Genomic DNA, 21,077 nt, shown 5'->3' with positions numbered 1-21,077 from the left:
CATTTCCAAATGACTTGTGCTAGGCGTGAAATTGGAGAGAGTATGTCCCCCCCTGCATTTGTATGTAGAACATAGCTGTCATGTTGTCTGTGCGGACTAAGACAGTTTTGCCTTTAAGATGATTGAAAGGCTGTGAGCGCTAGAAACACTGTTAGTAGCTCTAGGTGATTGATATGTAGGCTCCTGTACTTTAGAGTCCATAATCCTTGGATTGTGTGACTCTGTAGGTGAGCGCCCCAACCACTGAGTGATGCGTCAGTTAGCACGGTCTGTGGAGTAGGGTCGAGAAAGGGCCGCCCTTTGGATACATTTTGTGGGTTCCACCACTGCAGAGAGTGATGGCTGCGGCCATCCACCAACACTAGATCGGTTAACTGACCCTGCGACTGGTTCCACTGACTTGCTAAGCATTCTTGAAGGGGACACATGTGAAGTATTGCGTGGGGAACAATTATAATGCAAGACGCCATCATGCCTAGCAGTTTCATGAAGAATTTTGCTGGCAATATTGGGCTGAAACAGAGTGAGAAGGGACTGAATACTGCAAATCCTGGCTGTATTGGAAGAGGCTAGAGCTTAGTAAGCGTCTATAGTGGCTCCCAGATAAGTTTGCGAGTTGGAAGGCTGTAGATGAAACTTCAACACGTTTAGTGTAAACCCTAGTTGGTGAAGTAAGTGAATAGTGGTTCGAGTTTGTTGGAGACACATTTGGTAAGTACTGGCTTTGAAGAGCCTGTCGTCTAGGTATGGGAAGACATGGATTTGTTGTCTACTCAGATGTGCTGCCACCACTGCTAAGCATTTGGTAAATACCCTAGGAGCAGTGGTGACTCCAAACGGTAGTACTTTGAGTTGGAAATGATAACCTGCTATGATGAATCTGAGGCATTTGCGATGAGCAGGATGAATCGGAATGTGGAAAAAGGCGTCTTTTAAGTCTAGGGTGGACATAAAATTGCCCTGCTGTAGAAGTGGAAGCACTTGTCGAAGTGTTACTATGTGGAAATGCTCTGCAAGTATGTGGAGGTTTAGTTCTCTGAGATCTAGAATAGGTCTCCAGGAGCTGTCCTTTTTGGGGATGAGAAAGTACAGGGAGTACATGCCTGTCCCTTGATGTTGTAACGGTACAGGTTCTATGGCTCCTTTGGAGAGGAGAGACTGGGCTTCTTGCTGAAGTAGATGTAAATGTTCTGGTGAAGTTTGGGGAGAACGTGGTGGTATGTTTGGAGGATTGTTGGTAAGCTCTAGGCAATAACCATGTAGGTTAATTCCTAACACCCATTTGTCTGTGGTGATAGATTGCCAAATGGTGAGGAATTGTAGAAGACGTCCTCTGACAGATGTTAAATGATTGGGGGGGGGGGGAATGTAGGCAAGTCACTGCTAGTTGGGGGAGGGGGAATTACACAGTGCGGAACCCTTGCCTCGACCTTTGTTGTTACCTCTATATCCTCCACTAAAGAAACCCCTTGTAGACGAACATTGACTATTGCCATGTAGAGGTGGCAGTATTGTCTGAGGACATGGTTTTCGACCCTCCACGATAGAAGGAGCAACGAAAAGAGCCCCAATTGAAGGGAGACTGCAGAGCTCTCATACACTAGGCTATCTTTGTGTCTTTTTTCATTTTTTCTAATGACTTATCTACTTTTTGCCCGAAGAGATGTTCCTTGTCAAAAGGAGTATTTAAAATAGACTGTTGTACTTCTGGTTTGAAACCAGAAATCCTCAACCATGCATGTCTTCTTACAACACACTAGTGTTGATCACTCTAGCTGCGGTGTCTGCAGCATCCAAAGGCCATCTTATTGAGGAATTGGATATGAGCTTCCCTTCCTGGACTAAATCCTGGGCTTTTGCTTTGTGATAATCCTTTCAGGGGCCTATTGGTAAAATATTTTCTTCCCTTCTCCATCATCATCATCTTCAGGTGGTGGTGGAGAGTTAGTTGGTGTGATCAGTAAATGATGAAAGGTGAAGAGGTTGTTGTCGGAAACATCTTGTTGGTGCCGACCGTGGCCCGAAGGCAGGGGTGAGACCGAAGCCTTTTGTTGCGGCTGAGTTTGGGTTAAGGGGCGTTCGGTACTCACGGTACGTTGACCTTGTGGCAAGTCTTCTTCCAACTCGGAGTCCGATTCTGGAACGGAGACAAGTTCCTCTTGTTCTTCCACTGCTCCTTGTGCGTCAAATTCGTGCTTGGATCCTTCACCGACGATGTCAGGCGTGTATTCGACATTCTGACTCTGCATCTTGCGACATCGAGCCAGACGATCACGGAGCGTTTTCTACGATCAAACTATTTGCACGCGTCGCAGTCCTGTTCGTTGTGCTACGGATACAGAATTTGAATGGAGTCTGTTCCATCGACTGCGAAGTGGACCAACGCGGTTAGGCCGGATGGCCTTTCCAAGATCTTCTCTCGAAATAGAGGTTTTCCTCTACGGATACAATACGCGGCGTGGGATACACGTTCGAAACAAAACCGATGCAGGTAGAGTGGATTGCGCACCGAGGGGAACCCGAAGAACAGCTGCGAACCAGAGCGTAGCAATACAGGTCCGAACCTGATGGCGGAAAAAAACAATCTAACAATGGAGGTGATGCCCATGTGCACTATCACCGAAAGGAGGAGACACCTACCTTGTGACAGGAAAGACTTCTTCGAAGAAAAACAACTTGCAAACATCCCGACCCAACACTAGATGGCAGGAGTATGCAAAGCATGTGATCTACAGTTCACATGCCTTGAACACTGTTATCAATTGTACATATGGTCTTTTTTTATATATGTTTTATTGTTTTTTTTTTCCCCATTGGCAATAGCAACAAATAGCACTACATGTTTCAGCATTCAATGGCATCAGCCTTCTTAAATCATACTTTAGTAGCGATGATAACATTATGATTATTTGTTGGATAAACATGTTGGCATGGCAGCTCCAGTGAGTTGCATTTGTTCAGTCTCATCATTTAATGTCCCGTACGGCTAGGATGTCCACGATCCTGGCCTGTGGTAAGTGACATTTTAAGGCCAGAACTGCTCGGATGAACATGATAAACAGTGCATTTAACAACCTGGGGGTAGGACATAAAACTTGGAGGTGAGTTGGAGTGTCCTCACATGTCTGCATATGCGTGTGGGTATGTCATCTGTTGCGCCTGCGCCTATTGCTTTGTCGAAAGGACTCCCGTGAGTGCACGCATCGGAGCGCAGGTGTGCTATTGGCGGATGCAGGTCTGGTGTCTTTGGGGGGCTCGGGGCTCAGGGGCACGGTACGCATGCACGGTGCTATTATTATTATTATTATTATTATTACCTGACCGGGTCAGGTGTCTGTGAGGACTGATCTGTCGGATCTGATCGCTTCTGCAGTGTTGTTAGGATCGCTTCCCAGTGTGCTGATATTTGTATTTTCCTGAGGCCTATAGTTTCTTCGCGTCGGATCGATATGCCTTCTGCTCTGGCCCATGCGAGTGTGGAGTGTCTCCAAGCCTGAAAGTGTGGGGGGTCGGTGCCTTCCAGCTTTTCGTGATTAGCCTCTTGTCCCCCACTATGCCCAGATCTAAGTACCTGGAGGCGACCTTAGTATTTCGCGTCCTGCGGAATTTGTGCAGCAGATACACCGGCAATTAAAAGGGTATCCCTCTCTCTCTATACAGTTGTGCAGCGCTTCCGCCACTTCTCTCCAGTATGCACTGAGGCTGCTGCAGCTCCATAGCATGTGAATCAGATCGGCATCAAGGGCAGCACATCTAGGACAGAAGGAGTCGGTACGGTGAAAATATCTGTTGATTTTGGCTGGCGTGAAGTACGCTCTTTGTGTAATGTAGTACTGTATTTGTCTGAATCGCACGTTCCTAGGGATCTGAACTGGGCTGACCAGCACTTGTCCCCATGGTCCGAGAATTGTCTACCCAGGACGTACTCCCATTTATGCCATTGGGGGGTCTAAATTTATAGCCACATGTTGACGAAGCGAGGCTGCGAACCACCGCGGTAGGTGTCTGCCATGTCCCATTACGTGTAAGTATTGTATGGAGAGGTGTGAGGGCGGCTCTGTGGCTAGTTCCCCCCCACCGCACTGTGAACATGGCTAACAATACCCGGTGTAGGAGGAATTGCCCCGCAGGGAGCCCCTCATCCTCTATCAGTGTTGCACAGGAGACCAAAGCACCTTCGCGGTAAATGTCTCCTAGGGACTGTACCCCCGCCTCGTGCCACTGTTGTAGCTCGGCAGTTGTGAGTACTCCCTGGCCTGTAGGGGGAGCGCAGGGGTGTAGGGCATTATGTTTCGGGTTATGTAGAGACTTTTTCGGTAGCATTTGTATGCCCATTCAACCACGAATATTCCAGAGGTCACGTTCACGTGCCAAGATGGAAGAGGTGGAGGATCTGGGACAGTGTGAGCGGTGGGCCTGTAGTCGTGATATCTTCACGCTGGGGGTCTGACATCCATCTGTCTACCCATTGGAGTTGAGCTACCAAGATGTAGTGTTCGAGACAGGGTGCTGCCAGACCCCCCTGGTCAGTGGGAAAATATGATTTCTTTATCGCCACTCTGTGTCGACTGGGGCACCATATGAAATCTCTGACCATCTTCGCCAGTAACAAAGAAATGAAATGAAATGAAATGAAAAAGAAATTTCTAAAGCGCACTGCGGCCAAGCGGCTTCCTGGCGCTAAGGAACACATCAGTATCTGCCGAGAGTCCGAGGGGGATTAGCCGGGAAAAGCCTGGAGAAAAAGAAAAGTTTTGAGGGCTTTACGAAAGTGGGAAAAGATAGGGATAGAGCGAATGGAGAGAGGGAGATTGTTCCAAATCTGGGGGGCCCGCACTGAGAAGCGGGTGCCCCCAGTGCGGGATTTACGGAAGCGGGGGACGTGAAGAAGAGAAAGAGAGGAAGAGCGGAGAGAACGACTGGGGGCATGGGAGGAAATTAGAGAGTTAATGCAAAGCGGGGCAGAACGGGCGTGCGCCCGAAAGGCCAAACATGCTAGTTTAAACTGGGATCTAAAATGGACAGGGAGCCAGTGAAGGGTTTTGAGGGCCGGAGTGATGTGGGAGGATTTGGGAAGACGGAGGATAAGACGGGCCGCCTGGTTTTGGATGGCCTGGAGACGGCGAGCTTCGTAGGCAGGAATGCCTACGTACAAGTCATTTCCATAATCCAGGCGGGATGTAATGAGGGCCGGGATAATGGTTTTGAGAGCATCAACAGAAAAGAACCGGGAGATTTTGCGAATGAGACGGAGGGAAAAAAAGCAGGAGGACACAACGGAACTAATTTGGGCATGCATAGATAGATCATTACTGATCTTGATGCCCAGAGTCCGGACAGAGGAAGCTGGGGAGGGGGGAGGGCCAAAAGAAAGGGGCAAGTGAACTGAGGACCAGGGATTAGACGAGCCACCAGTGAGGACGAGCTCTGTCTTGTCGGGATTGAGCTTCAAATGATTGAAGCTCATCCACTGGGAAATGAAAACAAGAGTAGAGCAAAACTTGGGAAGAGAGTCGGTTGGGGAGGAAAGATCAAAGACGAGCTGGAGGTCATCTGCGTAGTTATACACAGAGACCCCCAGCTTGAGAAGGGAAGAGATGAGGGGGCGGATGTAAAGGTTGAAGAGAAGGGGGGAGAGGGAAGAGCCTTGAGGTACCCCACATGTGACCGGAAGGGGGGGAGCGGAAAAGTCAGAAAGGTGAACTGCCTGTGATCTGCCCTGAAGAAAGGACGCGATCCAGGAGAGGGCAGTGCCTTGGATGCCCGCTGCGCTGACCCGGTCGAGGAGGATGGCATGGTCGACCGTATTAAACGCAGCGGACAGATCCAAAAGGACCAAGGCCTGGGGGAGGTTGCTGTCGGCCTTCCCCTTAAGTTCATCCAGGACCGCGAGGACCACACCCTCAGTGGAGTGGCCGGGACGAAAACCAGCCTGGTGAGAGGCCAGGATATTGTTCTCCTCAATGTAGGTGGAAAGGCAGGATGTCACGTAGCTTTCGAGAATCTTCCCTAGGTAGGGGAGAAGGGAGATCGGCCTGAAGTTCGATGGAAGGGAGGGGTCCAGGTCAGCTTTCTTTAAGATAGGAAAAACAATAGCAGATTTAAAGGAAGAGGGAACACAACCCGAAGCCAGGGAAGAGTTGAGAAAAGTAAGGGGAGGGATGGGACAACTGGTGTAGAGAGTTCTGAGGATCCGTGCAGGAGCACAGTCCGCGGGGGAGCCGGACTTGACCTTGACAAGCAGGTCGAGGAAAAGCTCAGATGAGATTGGTTCGAAATGATCCAAAGCAGAGGGAGACGGGTAAGAGTGATCAGGCAGATCAGGTTGAGGCACAATGGGAATATTGGCCTTGATGGTAGTGATTTTATTGCTAAAGTAATCATTCAAAGAGTGGCAGAGAGATTGAGAGGGGGAAGGGGAAGGGCATGCACGGTCAGAGGTAGCAAGACTGTGAACCAGTGAGAAGATCTCATGAGATTTGTTGGCCGAGAGGGCCACTCGCTCAGTAAAATATTGAGACTTGGCCGCTAGGATGGCTTTTTTATAGTTATTGAGGAGGGCTTTGTACTTGAGGCGGAGGGTAGGGCAGTAGTTGCGGCGCCAGCGACGCTCCGAGCGCCTGAGCTCTAATTTCAGGGATTTGAGGTCGTTGGAAAACCACTTGTGGGCGTCATGAAGGCGAGCTGATTTGATCTTTTTGAGTGGGGCGACCTGGTCACAAGCAGAAGAGAGCCAGGTGTTAATGGCATTCGCCTGACTTTCCAAAGGCAGGTCGGTCAGGGTAGGAGCCGATGAAGACAATAAGGAAGAAAGATCGTTGAGATCAGTCTTGTTCCAACTCCGAGCCAAGATGTTTTTAGGCAGGGAGGCTTTCTCGGCTTGGCCCAAGTGGATGGAAAAGGAGATCATGGAATGATCCGACCAAACACAGGGGAGAATAGAGGTGGTCGAAAGGTTGCAGCGTAAGGACCAAATTTGGTCCAGGATATGACCGTGGGTATGGGTGGGGACCAAAACGTGAGGTAAGAAATTGAAGCAGAAAAGTCTTTAGAAGAGGAGTCCTCCCTCTGATCACCCAGCCAAAAGTTGAAGTCGCCGAGCAGGAGTAGCGAGGAATTGTTTACCGCCAAGGTGGCCAAGAGGTCCTGCAGGGTAGACACAAATGATGGCATGCTTTGAGGGGGGCGGTACATGAGTACCACCGTAAGGGGTACCGGGAGATTAAGGGAGCGGGCCACCAGAAAGTCAACACTGGGTATGCGAGGGTGCGGAAGAAGCTGGAATTTCATAGAGCAGCGAACTATCATAGCCGCACCACCTCCAGTTTTTCCGTCAGGGCGGTCAGCGCGAAGGGCATAGTGGGTACTAGGGAGAATGGCAAGGAGGTCCGGAAGTGAATCAGAAGAAAACCAGGTTTCGGTGAGGAAAAGAAAGTCCGGGGAATCAGTGTCCAAAAGGTTGAAAAGGGCAGTTTGATTTTTAACAGCAGAGCGAGTGTTAAGAAGGATAGCAGAGGCGGCAGGGGAACCGGAAGTAGGGCCAATAACAGAGGGCGTGGAAGAGATAGAGAAAGAGGGAGTGGGAGAGACGGGACAAGAGCGAGGGGGGGCATAAATACCGTGCGAGGATAAGTGTTGGACAGCAGAGGGGGAAAGGGGAGCAGAAGCGGAGATGGACAAAAGTTGGGCAGAAGAGTACGCCAAAGGAAGGGCAGGGTCTGAGGCCCCTGGTCCCGGCCCGTCGCGGACGGGCGCAGACGGGCTTGCCTTAGGCGCGCCCGCTGCGCCCGTCCGCTGCGCGAACGGTGGAGGCACATGATTTATAGGACAACTTGGAGGCGTGGCCAAAGAAGTGGGCGTGGCCGGGGGAGCGTCCGCTGAAGGCGGCAGGCGGGTGGTTGTGAGGCCGCGGCAGCGTCAACTCGGCTGCGCGGGAAGGCAGGGTCGAGGGAGAGGTCCCTGGACTCAAGGTGAGGAAGTTTGTTTAAAAAGCGCGAGCTAGCAGCAAACTAGGTAAGTGCTGGGTTAAAAATGTCAGGCTTTAGCTAAAGGCTCCCGCGGAAGGCAGGGGAGTGGTCCAATGAAGGAGAGCTCGTAGTCAGCTCCTAAGTAGCAGCCCAAGTGGGCGTGGCCAAAGAAGTGGGCGTGGCCAGGGGAGCGTCCGCTGAAGGCGGCAGGCGGGTGGTTGTGAGGCCGCGGCAGCGTCAACTCGGCTGCGCGGGAAGGCAGGGTCGAGGGAGAGGTCCCTGGACTCAAGGTGAGGAAGTTTGTTTAAAAAGCGCGAGCTAGCAGCAAACTAGGTAAGTGCTGGGTTAAAAATGTCAGGCTTTAGCTAAAGGCTCCCGCGGAAGGCAGGGGAGTGGTCCAATGAAGGAGAGCTCGTAGTCAGCTCCTAAGTAGCAGCCCAAGTGGGCGTGGCCAAAGAAGTGGGCGTGGCCGGGGAGCGTCCGCTGAAGGCGGCAGGCGGGTGGTTGTGAGGCCGCGGCAGCGTCAACTCGGCTGCGCGGGAAGGCAGGGTCGAGGGAGAGGTCCCTGGATTCAAGGTGAGGAAGTTTGTTTAAAAAGCGCGAGCTAGCAGCAAACTAGGTAAGTGCTGGGTTAAAAATGTCAGGCTTTAGCTAAAGGCTCCCGCGGAAGGCAGGGGAGTGGTCCAATGAAGGAGAGCTCGTAGTCAGCTCCTAAGTAGCAGCCCAAGTGGGCGTGGCCAAAGAAGTGGGCGTGGCCGGGGGAGCATCCGCTGAAGGCGGCAGGCGGGTGGTTGTGAGGCCGCAGCAGCGTCAACTCGGCTGCGCGGGAAGGCAGGGTCGAGGGAGAGGTCCCTGGACTCAAGGTGAGGAAGTTTGTTTAAAAAGCGCAAGCTAGCAGCAAACTAGGTAAGTGCTGGGTTAAAAATGTCAGGCTTTAGCTAAAGGCTCCCGCGGAAGGCAGGGGAGTGGTCCAATGAAGGAGAGCTCGTAGTCAGCTCCTAAGTAGCAGCCCAAGTGGGCGTGGCCAAAGAAGTGGGCGTGGCCGGGGAGCGTCCGCTGAAGGCGGCAGGCGGGTGGTTGTGAGGCCGCGGCAGCGTCAACTCGGCTGCGCGGGAAGGCAGGGTCGAGGGAGAGGTCCCTGGACTCAAGGTGAGGAAGTTTGTTTAAAAAGCGCGAGCTAGCAGCAAACTAGGTAAGTGCTGGGTTAAAAATGTCAGGCTTTAGCTAAAGGCTCCCGCGGAAGGCAGGGGAGTGGTCCAATGAAGGAGAGCTCGTAGTCAGCTCCTAAGTAGCAGCCCAAGTGGGCGTGGCCAAAGAAGTGGGCGTGGCCGGGGGAGCGTCCGCTGAAGGCGACAGGCGGGTGGTTGTGAGGCCGCGGCAGCGTCAACTCGGCTGCGCGGGAAGGCAGGGTCGAGGGAGAGGTCCCTGGACTCAAGGTGAGGAAGTTTGTTTAAAAAGCGCGAGCTAGCAGCAAACTAGGTAAGTGCTGGGTTAAAAATGTCAGGCTTTAGCTAAAGGCTCCCGCGGAAGGCAGGGGAGTGGTCCAATGAAGGAGAGCTCGTAGTCAGCTCCTAAGTAGCAGCCCAAGTGGGCGTGGCCAAAGAAGTGGGCGTGGCCGGGGGAGCGTCCGCTGAAGGCGGCAGGCGGGTGGTTGTGAGGCCACGGCAGCGTCAACTCGGCTGCGCGGGAAGGCAGGGTCGAGGGAGAGGTCCCTGGACTCAAGGTGAGGAAGTTTGTTTAAAAATCGCGAGATAGCAGCAAACTAGGTAAGTGCTGGGTTAAAAATGTCAGGCTTTAGCTAAAGGCTCCCGCGGAAGGCAGGGGAGTGGTCCAATGCCTTCCGCGGAGGCAAGAAGGAGGCCAGTACATAGACGGGCAGGTTGGCAAAGTAGTACAAAAACCTTGGTAGTGCCACCATCTTCACCAATGCCACTCTGCCCGTCACTGCTAGGGGGAGTGTGCTCCAGAATAGCAACTGGGATTTGATGGCCGTTAGCGTCCTACCCAGGTTGCTGTCGAAGAGATCTGGTGGCTGGCGATATATCTGAATTCCAAGGTAGCGGAATGTGTCTGCACTCCACTGTACCCTTTCGCCATTGAGCACAAGACCTGGATCAGGGATTCCTGCGCCAAAGGCATAGAGCATACATTTGCCGACATTTACTTTCAGCTCTGATATGGCCGCAAAATCCCGTAGGATTCGAAACAGACATTCGGACACATTGTTGATATCTTGGAGATAGATTAACAGGTCATCGGTGTATAGTGATATTTTGTGTGTGCCATCGCCTAGGAGTTACCTCAGGTAATTGCATTGGGTCTAGGAAAGTTGCTAGGATGTGCGGATCACAGCAGCTTTGGGACTGATACAACTGGCTGTAATAATGTGTCAAAGCTGAGTGAATGTCACGTTGTGTGTGTACTAGGGTTCCTGTACTAGTTCGCAGCGGGTGTGTTCTTGGTGAATTAGCCAGGCCAGAAGTTGGCCTGCTCTATCAGCAGTGGCGTGAGTGCGGGTCGCCTTCGAGCTGTAGTAGTGACAACAAAGGCGTTCTATCAGCTCAGCATGCTCTGTGCGCAGCGTCTCCAGTTGTTGCCTGTCCCTACCCCCACCCTCCCCCTCCATCTCATATCGCTGCTGCTGCATTTCTATTTTACTTAGGCCGAAGGTTAGTTGCCTACGTACGTTCCAAGTCATACCCTTACAGTGCCACCTTGTTGTGACTTTAAAGGTTTTCCATTCCATTAGCGCATCTTTCCCTGTGTTTTTGTTGACCTCAAAGTATGTAAGGAGCGCCGTGCCTAGCGAGGATCGGAATGCTGGGTCTTCTAGCGCTGCGGTTTGGAGTCTATTCTACATATGGTTCTTTAACTATGTATTTTAAAAGGGAGATTTGTAAATGATATCCTGGCACGTCCAACTGAGACGTGAAAGGGAGTAAGATTATACTTTAGTGGATGCCGCTGATCAGTTAGTAATTGATTAGTACACTGATTCCTGAACAGAGAGTGACCATTATGTGCAGATAATAAAACACACTTCTTTGGGTAAGGAAAGCAATTTGATTACTGAAGTTAGCAGCATTAGTGACATACGAGAGGAATTATTAAGCAAATTACTAATTTCCCTTTTGCTAATTAATATTTAATTAAGTAGGAGGGAGACAGTTTTTATAGAAGGATGTACCATATCTCTAATCCCATAATTATTTGGGAGGAGATGTCACACGATCTTCGTGAATGTTCAATTCCTAAAACTCAGTTTCAAAAGAAGGTTAAATCACTTTCAAAGCCATTTCAAGCACAATCGTCATGGTTTAATGAGGAACCTTTTTGGCACTAACTGGTGCTTGATATGGGGATGATCAGTGTGAATGGGAGTCGTATTTTTATTATTGTGGTGGAAGTAATTCAAATCACTGATGGCGAGTTCTAAAAAAAAACCGCTACTGAAACTGTTATATATAAGACAAATAGGATTGTCTAGATCCCCAGGTCCAAATTGGCTTCATGTGGTACTGTTTCAGCTATCTATATGTCTGCTTTTTTGCTTTTTATACAGTTACCAGAATTTCAGGAAGTTACCAAACATAAGGCAATTCAGCTTCATGGTTGGGCAGTATTCAAGTTCTCATTTTTAAGTGAAGACCGACATGCAACATTTTAAGTTAAATTGCCTTGCTGTATTCGGACAGGAAAATTTAAGCAAGACTTATCCTGAGGCATCTAACTGATTGGATAGAAAGTATTGATGTGCCCACTGAAAAATTAGGTTTCAAGACAAATTCAGGAACGGTGAATAAAGTCATGGTAATAAGGTACCTGGGTACAAAATCTTTGCAGTTAGGAAGCAATGTGGGAGCTTATATGGACGACTTCGTGTCAGCCTTGATGAAGGAGTGGATGAGTTTTTATAAGAAAATTGCAAGCCTTACATTTCAAGACAAGGGTTCAGGGGCGTGGAAAAGGATGCACAGTTTAGAAGGAGAATCCAAACTAGTAGTGGTTTAAAACTCGTTGCGTTCTTACTCCGGCTCCATGTTCTTTGTAAGGTGCGCACGTGCGCTCCTTACACTTTCACAGCGCCCAGCACCTCTGCAGGAGCACATAGCAGATTACGGCATGAAGAGAAAAACTTCCCCAGCTACTCATTTAATAAGAATACAGCAGTGTGGAAGAAAGTTTTCTCTTCATGTGCGCGGTGCAAAAGGGGAAGGAATCCAGTTGAAACGAGATCCTGCTGGGGACCCATCAGTACTCTGATGGGGCCCCTCCGGGTGGAAATGTGATGAGACAGATCTTTAAGTAAATATACTAATGCATTTAACACCTTTACAAGCCCTTTTGCTTGAAAGGACTTAAAGAGGTGTTAAGTGCATTAAGATGTCAACAGGCTGCAGGGGAGACACAGGTTCACTGGTCTATGCGGCCATCAGGCTGGTCTTACAGGCAGGTTGTTTTGGCTGTTTGTGGCCTGTTTTATGGGTTGGTTGGTCGGTTTTTACTGTTGATTTCCCTGACATTATCACAAGCATTACCTGCAATAAACACAAATGCATGGAGTGCCCCATACCTTGTAAAACACAAATAGTATGTCTTTACAGATTCAAAACTGCCCTTAATTTGCAAATGTGGGACACTTTTTTTCTCATTCACTGATGGAGACCACTTGTTGCCCATTCCAAATCTGAAGGCACATGCATGGCTACAGTAAGAAGCATTGGAAAGCCGACAGGTTTCGCCTAAGCAAGAGCTATTGGCTTTGTCAATGTTTTATTAGATATAACGCATCCAGTGTTGACCACATCTTAGCGATTTATTTTCCTCTTTACACCATGTTGCATAGAAGTCGGTGCTGCTATGCAGTATAGCTAAAAAAACATTGACAAATCCAAAATAGCTCTCAGGTATGTGAGTGCTATTTGGCTTTGTTTAATGCTTTTGTGTCGGACAGGAGGTTGGAGGGGGCATAACAGAGGGAAACATAAAAAATTAGAGGTGTCGGGGGGGAGGTCTCCCCATAATAAGAAAAATAATTAAACTTAATTTAAAATGATATATCAATAAATATAAACAGCGACCTATGTAATTTGCAGTGTGCTTACATTCTAACTTATTTATCTATAAGTACAGCTACATCATTTCCACCTAAAGCAGGCAATTTGCACATTTGTGTCCTAATGTATGCCAATGATTTGGTCATATTAGAGGGTACTCCAATGGCTCTCCAATGCTAGATGGATTGTTTGTCAACTTACTACAGGGACAATTACTTAAATGGTGAACTTAAACAAAAGTACAATTATTATGTTTGGCTGACATAGATGTCATTTTGTAAGGACAATAAACAGCACTTTGAAATACAACATACCAATATATATATTGGTATTACATTCAGTACAACTCTAAACTCTGGTCCATATACAGAAAGTATAACAAAAAAACATGTCAACAGAGGTCTGAAAACTTTCAGCAATAGTTACTATATACTCTTTGCAATAGCTCTCCTAAATGTTTTCAATGCAAACGTTGTGTTCATTATGTTATATGCCTGCGCTGTATACTCAGAGAAGACTTATGATAAGCTGATCTAGCGGTTGCCACTGAGCGACTTTTTCATTTATGTCAACTTACTCCAATTGCTATTTTTAGGAGAGAATTATGCGTAACCTGCAGTGCAGCCTTGGCTGAAAAACATACGACTGGAAAGGACACTTTTGGGTAACTGTTAAATCATCACTGCCAAGACAACTGGGGGGACAAAGCTCTAACTATAAAGAGTAATAGCTTTCATGGCTATACTGAAAGGTCAATAGTGAGATATTCGTTGTATTGCCTGTTTTTTAGAGTCATTTATAAGAGTTAAAAATCTGAGAGCTTCCAAAGTACCCTGAGTCGATCTGAACCAAGACCCATTAGGTAACAATGGCTATATCGCCTCTGTTTACAAAAATCTGTAATGAAAAATCTATAACAAATTTTACATTACAATGTCAGCTTCTTAAGAACACCTTTTTGTGAGTATCTTACTTTTTATAAAGCCTTTTTACATTTTCTAAAGTAAAAACCAGACCGGACAAGTGATGCTTTTCACTATGTCAATTGGAACTGATTTTCTCACCTCCTCTACCGCCTGTAGTAACCCAATCCAATTACTTCACTAACCCGATAGAGAGGGGTGCCTGAAAGGAGTAACATGACTATGCACCTTGAGTGTATCAGTGGTAAACAACAGGGCCAATAGAGCCTAGTAAACACTGACTATCCCAAGAAAAGGCTTCATATTGTATTTTTTCTGTCCGGATTTTCATTTATGTCCCTTTGTCTGATAATTTTCCCCTCGGCTGGCAGCATCGAAGATGCATGCACCTCTTACCCGAGCCCTATGTACTGCTACAGGAATATTACTGCCTGAATTACTAGTGGTCCATAGACCTCAAGCAACATTGTCAAGTCGTTTGAGTTGCTTGTGCTTCAAGATAAAGTGAGGATCTCTCCAGCAAGGGGTCACTTTAATTGCAGAGGGGACAGCCAATCCGAGCGGAGAGCCAAACTGAGGAGGCAACCTACCTGATTACCTACCACAAAGACACAATACCACAAAAACCAAGCAACACACTCCCTCCAGCTTGTATATACAACTTAAGACAAACTGAGAGGCAATCTTTCTGTCAGTCTTTCTATACGCAAACTTCTAATGAGCAAATAAATAGCCTGTAACTACTTAGACGAAAGGCAAAATAAGCTCTTCTTTCCTTCTGTCCCATTCGCTATAATACTGTTGTAAACAAGCATTACATTTAAAAGTGTTAAAGGCCTGCAGGCTTCGTGAATTGCTGATGACATTTTACAAATCCTGACTGCTTCTGGTTAGTCATAGCTGAGAATGGGAAGTGTTGGTGGCTTTCCAAAAATGTAAGGTTCCAGAGCACTAGTGAGTGTAGGAAACTGGGCTTCTGTTGCAGTTCTCCCCCCACTTTTTGCCCCAGTTTCTGCTAGTGGATGCTGATTTTTTATTCTGCTAGTGCACTGAGACCTGCTACCAGACCTCTGTGCCAGTGCTCCTTCCCTAAAACAAGGTGAAGTCTAATTGTTCCACAATTGGCCATGAACTTTAGCACCCCTGTAAGTCCCTGATAAATGGTACCGCAGGTGTCTAGGGCATGGGGCTAAAGAGGATCCATGAGGGCTGTAGCTTATCCTACACCACCCTAAGGAACCCTCATACAAATTCCACACAGACTGCCATTGCAGGCTACGTGACGGTGCAAACCATGAGACAAAACATGACATGATACACTTCTGTGTGTCATACCAAAGTCCCTGCATCTAATATATGTGAGTCACCCCTACAGCAGGCCTTGGAGCTGTAAGGCAGTGTGCATTATATTTCATGTGAGGACATTTCTGCATGAGCAGATATGCCCCTTTTGATGTCTGATTCTATTACTAGATATTGCAAGTGAGCAGGGAAGCCATCATAAGGTATGTACGGTGCACCTTGTTAAAAAGTGTTCCACAGCTACATAATGGCTGCACTGAAACATATAGTGCTTGGTAAACACCTCGTATTAATAAACCCACACTGACTCCAGTGATGGATTTATTAATACATGCACCCAGAGGGCGCCTTAGAGGTGCCCTCTGAAAACCTACCAACTAATGGTGTGCTGACGGACTGGTCGTAGCCAGCTGCCACCACAGACGAGTTTTCCCATCAGGGGTGAGGGCCATTGCTCTCAGGAGATCAGGAACAAAAGCCTGCTCGGATAGAGGGTGTTTACAGACCCTCCACTGGGATGTCCTGTGAATTAACATTTCAAGGCAGGGAGCCTCAAAGAGCCACCACCTTTGGTATGCAAATCTGGCTTCACTAACAGGAGAGATGTCGACCCCTTGCCTTGAGCCCTCTGGCACCAGGACAGGTGGAAAAATTAGCTATGCAGGAGGCGTGTTACACTGCCAGGCAGGACACACTTCTAGGTAGACCAAGCCTAATGTGAACAACCAATTTAGGCCTCCACCATCTTGTGTGTGGTGGAATTAGGAATTCTGGGACAGGGTGACGCCCACTTCCCAAAGGAAGTTGTCATCTAGGGGGTGTAGTGCCCCAGATGTAAATAGCCCATTTAGTACTACCCCTCACTCCACTTAACACTCCTAAATGTAGTATTTAGGGAACCCCTTGACACCAGGACTTCAAATTTCTACACACCAAAAGAAGAAGTGGACAAGAAGACAATTGCTGACCCAAAAACTGAGGAGAACGACGGACTTGGCCCCTGCCATTGTCCAGACCTAAAACAATTCAGACAACTGCCAGGGTGTCACAAATTGCCAAAGAAACTCCCTTGGAGTAGAGGAGCTACTCCCCAGCAGCTGCAGGCCCCAAAGAAGCAAGAGTTGGTTTGCCGACCTACCGCTCACTGGGACTACCGACTCAGCAGCCACCTAGAAAGAAGTAGCAGCGCTCCTACAGGTCAGATCTGTTCCCCCTGCAAGTGAGGGAATGCCAGGACCGACCGGAGCCACACAATGAATGAATGAATTGAGGATTTGTATAGCGCAACTAAACCCAGAGGCATCAAGGCGCTTAAGGATGGTACAGCTGTTTGAACGGGGAGGAAAGTAGGGCAGTTACAAGTAGGCTTCAAGGAAGAGCCAGGTCTTAAGTGCTTTGCGGAAGAGCGCGTGAGAAGCAAGACCCTTGAGGTCATCTGGAAGCGAGTTCCACAGTCTTGGAGCGAGAGAGCAGAAGGCCCTTTCTCCCCATCTGGCCTTAAAGACTCGGGGGACGGCTAGCAATTTTTTGTTGGCAGAGCGGAGAGCCCTACCAGGAGAGTAGTAGGACACCAGGGAACGGATGTCTTCGGGTCCAGTCCCATGCAAGGCACGGTGCGTGAGGCAAAGGACCTTAAAGTTAATTCTGGCCTGCATAGGGAGCCAGTGCAGATCCTTCCTAATGGAGGAGCCAGAGGAGCGCTTCGGGGCATCTACAACAAACCGCGCAGCTGCATTCTGCGCTATCTGAAGGCGTTGGACCAGACCTTTGTTAGTGCCTAGATATAGTGCATTGCAGTAGTCCAGCCTGGAAGATATGCGAGCCACCGCAACCTGTTTTCGGGCTTCAAAAGAAAGATAATGGGTAATTTTTCTCAAGACCCTTAGGACACCACAGCAGGTGGAAACCGTCCTGCTAACTTGTTTGTCAAAAGAGAGGGTAGTGTCCAAGATAACACCCAGATTGCGGTCCGATGAGGAGGGCATGGGCAGGTACCGAGAGCAGCGGGCCACCAGTCCATGGACCAGATCTCCTGTTTGCCTCCGAAAATAAGAACCTCGGTTTTCTCCCCGTTTAATTTGAGGAAGTTCTTAATCATTCAGCCTGCAACTGCCTCCATACAGTTCCTAAAATTTAGGGCAGTGATGTTAACTGATTGTGCAAGGGAGACCATGATCTGGGTGTCGTCGGCATAGGAAAGAACTTCCAGCCCGAACGACCTAACAAGCCTGGCAAGAGGGGCCACATAGATGTTAAAGAGTGTGGGGTTCAAGGATGAGCCCTGGGGGACCCCACACTGCACAGGCTTGACAGGGGAAAGGAAGTCACCCAACTTGACCCTTTGATTTCGCTGATCAAGAAAAGATGTCAGGAGGCTAAGTGCTGATCCGTCGACTCCCAACTCCCTGAGGCGAGTAACCAAAATGGAGGGAGACAGGGTGTCAAATGCAGCAGTAAGGTCGAGCAGTACCAGCAGAGTAGTCTGGCCACCGTCGACCCTAGTGCGTATATTATTGACAACCACTGTAAGAGCCGACTCAGTGCTGTGGGCCTTCCGGAAGCCATGTTGGGAGGGATCCAGAAAACTGGAGCTATCCAGGAAGGCACTCAAATGATAGTTGAGGTGAGCCTCAAGCATCTTAGCGGCGGCCGGGAGAAGGGAGATAGGGCGGAAGTTCTTCAAAATCCCAGGATCTAGGGTAGCCTTCTTTAAAAGGGGCTTGACTATGGCCATTTTCCAAGATGAGGGATAGATACCCTTGGAGATTGCCAAGTTCATAACCTCCAGAAGAGGAGGCAGCGTTACCTCCCTACACTCTTTGAAGAGTCTGAGTGGACAGGGATCCAAGGGGTATCCAGAATTAAGCTTGTCCAGAAGCATACTCTAGAGTGGGGAGAGGGAATTTGGAAAAATTACTGCAGGAATCATGGACCTGTCTTTCCATGGGGGATGGCACAGGCAAGAGGGAGCTCTCAAGGTCAAGACCAACACCAACACCTGGGTACCAGACCCCTTGCAGCAGCCAAGGCTCATTGTGTCTAGTCCAGATACTAACACAGAGGAAGACCGACCTGCAAGTCGAGGGACTTTAGGGGCAGGGAGACCCACATTGAGAGTCACCCAGCTGTCCTGTTTGCCTCCCTCTGCAGAAACCAAAGAAAAAGAAGTGAGTCTGTGACCCCTGCTACCTCGAAGCATCTATGCACCACGCTCCAGAGCCAATGTCCAAGGGAGGTGACGGTACCAAAAGGATCCCCAGACCCACCAGAGCTAAGCCCACTCTTGGGTCTGTCCAGACTGGACTTCCAGTCGCCACCTGCAGCCTCTTTCCGTAGGTCCCCTCCAACCGCAAGAAACTCCAGCACCGGATCCGACACCAAAATACATACTGCACCTGAGCCCCACAGTCCAAGGAGAAGTGGACTGGCGGTATCCCCATGTGCCCGAGAATCTCAAGGGTCGAGGCCTCCTGTGGGTTTCCCTGGACAGGCCCCCCAGTCCCAGCTTACAGCCTCTTTCTGACCAGACAGTTCTCCATTGAAGTGAATGGGACACCCAATGCCGTAACCCACCTCTGCACCCGGACGCCCCAGAGCCTCCCAAAGTGACCTGTTGGTGTGGCCGTGGACCTTGCCCCATACTCACTTTAAGTTCAGAAAAACAGTCTTGTAAGTTGCTGTTAAGTGCCATAATGCAATACATGTTTTTCCTCCATAGGATAACATTACCGATCCAGAAAATGCACCGTGTCTATTTCTGAAAACTGTAAAAATTCCTAACTTGAAAAGTACTAACTCGATTCCGATTATCTTGGTATGTAAATTTATATAAAAGTATGTGTTATTTTTTAAAAATTGGTGTCCGATTTCTTTATTGTGTGTGTGTGTCTCATTTACTGCCTTTGTGTATGCAATGAATGCTTAGCACTACCCTCTGATATGCCCACATGCTCGCCCACACTACCACAAAAGAGGGGTGTTGTTTGTGACTCTGTAATTCCTTTGGGGTTTGCCTAGACTCTCTACATAGTGTACCTCATTTTGGTGAACTATATAGCGAGCCAGCTTCCTACAGTGAGCCACACGACAGCTACAGTTCGATCCTGGTAAGGCGAGTGCAATGGTTGCACTCTGAAGCTTGTTGTCACATTAGCTGACAGAAATCACTCTGAAGGTGGCCGTGCAGTAGTGATGGCCAGGAGTACAAAATGCATTGACATTTCTCTACAGGTACAATTACTATATGACTAGTTCCTTGAGGTGATGGCTGTTGTAACTGAGAGCCCTGGCCTGGCCCCTCACCTTCTCAGAGGCATCCTGCTTGCGTGCAGAGTCTCTTCCCCGCAGGCTCTTGGTGCTGATGCCGGACTCTGAGGTCTGCATAATCAACTGTGTAGCCAGAAATTGCTGTGTAAAGAAAAGTGCATACGTAAGCAGCGATAGTTGTAAAGACTTTCATTTACTGCCTGAGTTTTCCTTACCCATACCTTCCCTCACCACTGGTGGATGCTTTTGATGTATCCCTAAATTGTGGGACCAGGATGTCAGACATTCCTGACACTAAACTGGTGGTACTCACCAGTGGTCCAGTGAGGATAGTTAACGAGTCCAAAGAATGAAGCACTCACATAAACCACAACATAACGTACCTAGAAAAATAGCACTATTCTCAGCTCTGGCACACAAGGCTTAGAAATACTCTAAGTGAATATATGACAAACCAATCATTTTATTTATTAGGTGCAACGTACGAGTTACTTACCTTCGGTAACAATGTATCTGGTAGAGACGATTCTAGCCGCAGATTCCTTTATGTAGAATTATCCCCAGGCGTGAGACTGGATCCGGAAACTTTTCTGCGCGCCGGGGGTGGGGTGACATCACGTGACTCCGCCCAGGCGTCGTCCGCGTACGTGACATCAGCCAGGTCACATAAGATCCGCCCCGGCGGGGAACTATTAAGAACTTTTACGCACCACAACACGGAATCACCAGATAAAAAACTGTAGAAGCATTGGAACAGTGAGCGAAGAGGAGAAAAAATTGGAAAGAAACTGTGACTAACTACACCACAAGAGTAGTGTCAACACCGCAGAACCCAAAGGCAGGGAAAGAAGAAAGAACAAGCAGAGCCCTGCGCAGCCACCCTACCAGCACATAGACAGCCTCCCACCCCTGTGCCCCTGAGGAAAGGAACATGCGTAAAAGTCATGGCACACGGAGTAAACCTACCACCCTCATCCTGAGCAAGGAAGGGAACCAGTCCCAAGACAGACAGGGACAACAAACCTCCAAGCCACTCCAACATAGAGGGCAACCACCCACAAGGCACAAAGGCAAGACATGGCCAGATGACCCTTAATCAGAAGATCGCAATGGAAGGAAGGGAGGGGAGGGAGGACAGGAATAGAAAGCAATCCCCCCCAGCCCTGGAGTAGCCAGAGCATCAGGACACCGGAGCACCGGAATCCCATCCTCCAAAGAACCAAAGCAGGAATGAACCGCCCCCAGACGACGCCACCCGTCAAGAACAAAGTAGTCACTCACAAGAGACACAGCCCCCAGCGGGAGGCGAGTACCCGAAGACCAACCCAAGGGTCCTTGCAGAATAAGGGAGGAAGGGCGGGCCGTGAAGGAATCTGCAGCTAGAATCGTCTCTACCAGATACATCGTTACCGAAAGTAACTCGTACATCTGATAGAGACTACAAGCCGCAGATTCCTTCACAGAGAATAGATACCCTAGCAATATCCCCTGGGAAGGAGGGTCTGCAAAAGGAACCCACCAGCTAATACAGAACAGAGGGACCAGATCTGTGGACCAGGTAG

The 21,077-nt window shown here is 48.8% G+C and overlaps 1 protein-coding gene across 10 annotated transcripts in view; it reads right to left on the bottom strand.

The window, feature by feature from the left end:
• The window catches only part of BRD8 (bromodomain containing 8), a 791,877-nt gene that overhangs the window by 422,732 nt on the left and 348,068 nt on the right, over positions 1-21,077 (bottom strand). For all 10 annotated transcript variants that reach the window (XM_078652722.1, XM_078652724.1, XM_078652723.1 and 7 more), the window contains one exon: positions 19,552-19,656. In XM_078652722.1, the coding sequence (XP_078508848.1) occupies positions 19,552-19,656 (105 nt within the window). The remainder of the gene's footprint in view (positions 1-19,551; positions 19,657-21,077) is intronic.

Source organism: Lissotriton helveticus, chromosome 7 (assembly GCF_964261635.1).
Source record: "Lissotriton helveticus chromosome 7, aLisHel1.1, whole genome shotgun sequence".
Lineage (NCBI taxonomy): Eukaryota > Metazoa > Chordata > Amphibia > Caudata > Salamandridae > Lissotriton > Lissotriton helveticus.
Note: the sequence above shows the minus strand (reverse complement) of the source record. Positions and strands in the feature narration are given on the sequence as shown.